This window comes from Pseudochaenichthys georgianus, chromosome 14 (assembly GCF_902827115.2).
Source record: "Pseudochaenichthys georgianus chromosome 14, fPseGeo1.2, whole genome shotgun sequence".
Classification (NCBI taxonomy): domain Eukaryota; kingdom Metazoa; phylum Chordata; class Actinopteri; order Perciformes; family Channichthyidae; genus Pseudochaenichthys; species Pseudochaenichthys georgianus.
The window spans coordinates 29591073-29597072 of record NC_047516.1 but is presented as its reverse complement, the minus strand read 5'-3'; the positions used below and the strand labels follow the sequence as shown (position 1 = coordinate 29597072).

Sequence of the window (6000 nt, the reverse complement as noted above, 5' to 3'; positions counted from 1 at the left end):
AGTGAAAATTGTCATTAATTGAACTTCATGGGGCCACATTCAACAACAGCCAAAGTATATCTGAAAATCTGTTTACACAAAACACGCATACTTGTGTAGTATTATCCATGTATATTTATTAGGGTTGTAACAATAGCAAAAACTCACGGTACAATAATATCGCGATAAAAAGTCCACGGTACGTTATTTATCGCGATATTGAAAAATAAAGAAAACAAATGTGAATTTTTCTTTTTTAATCTTTTTTTTTTTTTACTTGAATTTTTTTTCTTTATTAAATAATAAATCTGATTTGTACAGCATTTTAGTAGGATAGTAGTATTTTAAAGTGTCAACAATATAATAATCAGACCCTGCAATATAGAATAAATCAAGTTTCACTTTAGTTTTTCAAGTAACTCAACTCTAACTCACTCACTAACTCACTCTCAGCATCATCAAGGTTATCTTTTAGGAATATGAGCATGTCCACATTTCCAGGTAGAAGCTGGGATGTGTGGGCGTTTACAATATCCCTTGATGTGGAAAAAACTCTCTTGCAGACTGATGTTGCTGCAGAGATAAGCTTTGGCCATGGGTGACAGCAGTGGGTAAAACTGTGCATTGTCTCTCCACCACTTCAAAAACAATACAGTTTTTGCCAAGAAGCTGAGGCTTATTGACAGGGCGAGATATAAGTATACTGTTGGTACTTGTCAATGTCTCTAGGTATGTACATGTAGCCCTGTAAATACCATGTCCTTTATTGTTATCTGTTGTTTTATGTTCATGTTGTAACCTACTTACTGCCATGTTGGACAGGTCTCCCTTGAAAAAGAGATTGTTGATCTCAATGGGACCATCTGGTTGAATAAAGGTTTAAAAAAAAAAAATTATTTAAAAAAAAAAAAATCGCAATATATTTCTATATTTATATGTCTCACGACGGTATTGAGACGTTTATTTACCGCGATATTCGATATGTCGTTACATCCCTAATATTTATCAAGTCTTATACTTACTCCCTTCCAAACAAATGCAAAAATATTACTATATATAATATACTTCAGGCTCGCAAGTAATGCGCCTGCGCAAAAATGGGACTGTTTATCCAGAGGTATATTAAAAAGTGTTAGCAATTGATGCATGTGTTTGCACATACTTTGCACAAAATTAGTTCTCTGACTTATGACTTGATAAATGAGACTTGGAGAATACTGCACATGGAGAGCTTGTGAAAGGATGTTCTCATAGTTAAATGCGACCCCCTATTTATTTCAATTTCTACACATTTCTACGTTTTTTCATTCTTTTTCACCGTGGAGGCATGCGAGAAAAACAACGTTTTGAATGAAGATGAAAATAATGCATGCTTGTCTTTGTCATGCAGATATTCGGGATCGTCGTAAGAAGCCTGTGATGCTCTTCATCCACGGAGGCTCCTACATGGAGGGCTCAGGGAACTTGTTTGATGGCAGCGTCCTGGCTGCCTACGGAAATGTCATCGTGGTCACCATGAACTATCGGCTGGGCGTGCTCGGTAAGTTTGGTGTTCCGCATCCTGCCGGGCTTTATCAGCCACAAATTCATCTGGTGTTTTGTTTGCAGACTTTGTTTGCAATGTGTCATCTCAACTTGACCTTCCCCTGTCAGCCAGAGAGCTGATTTCTCAGGTTGCATGTTTTATAAATGGGCGTAGTGTTGCTGGAGCGCACTGGAATCTAAAGCTTTATGTCTAGATGTGCAGCTTCACAACTTTAGCACACATCTCCACAGAGACCAATGGCGGAAGATCTTTCCATCAGGTAATTACTATAATCACCATAGAAATACAAATAAAGATATTACTGTTTGCTTTTGATAAAAAACTAAGTTGGAAAGGGAATTTATGCACCCTAAATGGATGCCTTTTAATGGATGTGTGTTAATAGCACACAGTATCAGCTCTGCAGCGCCACTTCTCAGTGGCTGCGGTTTTATCAACATATCAGTCCTGCTGCCTTTACGTAGATGCTCCGGGATTTCATTTGGTAACACAACTTCTGGTACTAAAGCCGCTGTGGGCAGCAAATACTGTGAGAATTACCCTGAATCATTCATTGATCAATTCAGACTGATTTACTGACTCTCCTGCTGTGCCGATGTTGTCTGGAGAGTGTTAATTGACAGTGGTTATATAACCTTCTAAACGAGCCACAGCCCTGAACGTGCTGACATGTGCGTTGTTGGAGCACTTCAACAAATAGCACAACACTCCTGGTTTTCAAAATACTGGTGCAATGAAAAATAACATCAACATTCAAACCAATCCTTTTGCATGCTTGTATTGTCTTAAGCTAACACCACAATGCATTTGTTAAGTAATAAGTTATATTACAATATTACTGTCTCTGAAATGAGTTACACTACTTTTATATTAGTTTTGAGTTACTTTACCAAAATAACCGCAAAAAAATGGCCAGGTATTTGAAATGCTAAAATGTAGTTTAGTGCAGCTCATTATACATCCAGTGAAGCACAACAACTGTGTAGGCCCTTAAGGCTACTAACAACTTGTATTACACGGCATGGTCAGGGTTCGAGTTAGAAACTGAGCTCTATGGGGGTCTTTAAAATTAACGTGTGCGCGCGCACGCACGCACGCACACTCAAACCCACACACAGACACACACACAGCAGCAGCCCTCTACTTGCTACAAACTTAAATATGAAAAGGTCCAACTACGCACACACACATCATCTCGGCTCGTGCAGCACGCTCACAGGCATACATTGCGCAGTAATGTATTGCGCCCCTTGGAGGTGCAGTGCAGGCATATTGTCATTCAAGAGATGCGTAGTTCTTTTGGAAAACATGTTTTTCTTTAGGCTGATCAGGGAACCTGACGGGAAGCGGAGGGATCTTGACGAGCCCGAAGGGTAAACACCAGGCTTACTAATCTACCCGCACAATGTGTCTCTGGTGTGGGAATGTCTTGCGATGTTAGTGAATTCTTAAAAAACAAAACACCATTTAATTTCGGGTTAAAATGTGTTGTAACTGCGTTACTGAGAATTGTAACGGGTAGTATATTACCCACATTTCATTAGTAATGCGTTACATTACTTCGTTACAGCAAAAAGTATTATATTACTGTAACTCCGTTACTTTTGTAACGCGTTACACCCAACACTGGGGTTTGGGTCGGGAAGCAGAAGTGGAATACAAACTTTTTACAGAGGGGACAGGAACAAGTCCAGGGCCGTTTCTCAATTGCGAGGATGCTGGCTTGGTAGTCGCGTACTTCCAAGTCACTTCCTTCAGAAACGAAGCAAGTATGCTTCCAAGCCACGGCTTCGGAAAACTAAGAAGAATGGAACAGGCTAACAAGTGTGCCACTCTCTCTAACGGTTTCAACATAAACTGTACTGAAAATAAATACCTCACGATGTCTATCTAATTATGAACTTGCTTTACTTTCAAGGAACACATTTATGGCGGTAACAAATGTAACAAAGTAACATATTTACCAACACATGTTCTACGCCACTACATACTTACATTTAAATGTGTGCTGCGTCGGTTCAGCAATTCTCCGCAAGGGTTTTTGAAATTGGTCCGTGCGCAAAGCATTGTGGGGATTTTAAGGACGCGAAGTCTACGCATGTGCAGCCTCGAAATTTCCCCCAAACCAAGGACACGGCCTCGGTGGAATTCCAAGTATGCTGGACATTGGAACAGTACTTCGGCGGCACTCGATGACGTAGCATCCTTGAAATATTGGCTTGGAAGCCAGTATCCTCGAGATTGAGAAACGCTCAGAGAAGTCAATACGGAAATGCCCTAAACCTGCATTCTCTGTAATAGCCAGCAGGGGGCCACTCCACTTGTTGGCAAAAATAAGTTGTTTAGTATAGAAGTCTATGAAAGAAATCCCTACTTCTCACTTGAATGATAACCTTAGAAAACATGGTCCTAATGGATTAATTATGTAAATCTCTCAGTTCATAGAATCGGAGGGATACAACCCTCTTTAATGGTCACACATGCAGAGCACACAGCACACACAGTGACATTTGGCCTCTGCTTTTAACCCATCCTAGTACCAGGAGTCTAGTACTAGGAGCAGTGGACAGCTATTGTACAGCGCCCGGGGAGCAATGGGAGTGGGGGGGGGAGTGGGTTGTCCGGTGCCTTGCTCAAGGGCACCACGGCAGGGCCTAGGAGATGAACTGGGACCTCTCCATATTTAGGTCTGTTCGGGGACTTGAACCGGCAACCCTACAGCTCACAGTTCAAGCCCCTACTGACTGTGCCACAGCTTTCTTTTATGGTCCAATTTAGAGACAAATATTTTAAGTGTAAGTCTTGGAAACATCTGTATTTATAGAAAAATTCTTGATCTGTTCACTGACAGACATTCTCTATAGCAGGAATTAAATATTATATCTTTTTTTAATGATATGAATATTCACTCTATTAAAAAAAAAGGATCTGACTCACAATACTTCAGAGACACCACCGACCCCTTACTGCCTTTGGTGTACATGCAGTCATTCACAACACAATTTAAATGAGTGTTTGTTGCTTTCAGTGTATTCTTGGATTAGGATGTATTCTATTTGTCCATTCTGTTCGAGCTTTGCAGAGCTTGCAAGGCCTGTCACAATGTGTAGAGAAGTGTGTGTGTGTGTGTGTGTGTGTGTGTGTGTGTGTGTGTGTGTGTGTGTGTGTGTGTGTGTGTGTGTGTGTGTGTGTGTGTGTGTGTGTGTGTGTGTGTGTGTGTGTGTGTGTGTGTGTGTGTGTGTGTGTGTGTGTGTGTGTGTGTGTGTGTGTGTGTGTGTGTGCGTGCGTGTGTGTGTGTGTGTGTGTGTGTTTGTGTGCAGCAGCCCTTGGATATCAGTGGAGTCAAGCATTTACATTTGCCGTCATCTTTCCGAGGTGTTTGCACACAGACTATCTAACTCCGGAGTTGCGGGTGCCAGGCTGGGTAATCAGATCTTGTTTATTGCATCACGCCTGTTTCAACATATCAGAATAATGATAAACAGAGAAACGGGAGTCGTTTAGGATGCCGTCCAAGAGTTGCAGCAGAGTATTAACAGAGGGGTAACACAATCCAGAGCGTTATTGAGCGTGCCAATGGAGAGGGGACAAGGACGAAGTGAGGGTTAGTGGGATGAGGACCTGGACCTTCGGCTTTATCGTGCTCCACTTCAGCTTGTTATGAGCTCTTTTTCACAGCTGACAAATCGTGACCTGTAACAAATTGGGCGTGAGATTCTGTTCACAAATTGAAGTCAGGTTTGTTGAATGCAGTATTAAACTAGAATTACGCAGACGTTCACCAAGGCCAACGGTGCATTCATGTGCTCCTCCGACGGAGTTGAAAAGTTATTCTTCTGACTTTAGATGATATCTTATATCCTTTATTATTTTATTCTTGTTTTACTATACTACTTTATTTTACCTGGACTTCCAATGAGGACCATAATGAGCAATTATCATATCATCACCTATATCTGTTTTTGTCTATTTACAAGAGTGTGTACTTAATTAATTTGTTTAAGACATTTACATTGAACTTGTTAATGTTACTTGGGTGATTCAATGCCGACATGCTAACAACATGTGTCCCAGTAAGGACCAAAAAGAACATGGTCTTCGTGAGTTACATACGATGTGATGTAGGCATCTTTATAGCACAGTATATCCAGTATTTGTGTTCCTGCATAGAGCAAAGAAAACTGATCCGTGAAGCAAAATCCTTGGCAACTTCCAGAGTTGCTCAGATTTTTGGGGGGCTTTCATGAGAAATCTCCCAGTTGGTAACTCATTTAGGAATATATATCTCGACACCACATGAATGCAGAACAAATGCCCTACTTTATATTATAATATGAACGCAATAGAGTTTTTAATATATCGTCCTTGTTAACACACCCACAGCAAAAATGTCAGGGGTTCTTACAGTACTGCCCATGACTCCACCAAGTTTCAGGCAAATCAGTCCTGTAATTGTGATGCAATCCTGCTGACTA

At 40.8% G+C, this 6000-nt stretch overlaps 1 protein-coding gene across 2 annotated transcripts in view; it reads left to right on the top strand.

Annotated features, from left to right (window-relative positions):
* Nucleotides 1-6000, top strand: part of nlgn2b (neuroligin 2b) — a 90410-nt gene that overhangs the window by 53944 nt on the left and 30466 nt on the right. For both annotated transcript variants that reach the window (XM_034099502.2, XM_034099501.2), the window contains exon 4: nt 1370-1519. In XM_034099502.2, coding sequence (XP_033955393.1) covers nt 1370-1519 — 150 coding nt within the window. The remainder of the gene's footprint in view (nt 1-1369; nt 1520-6000) is intronic.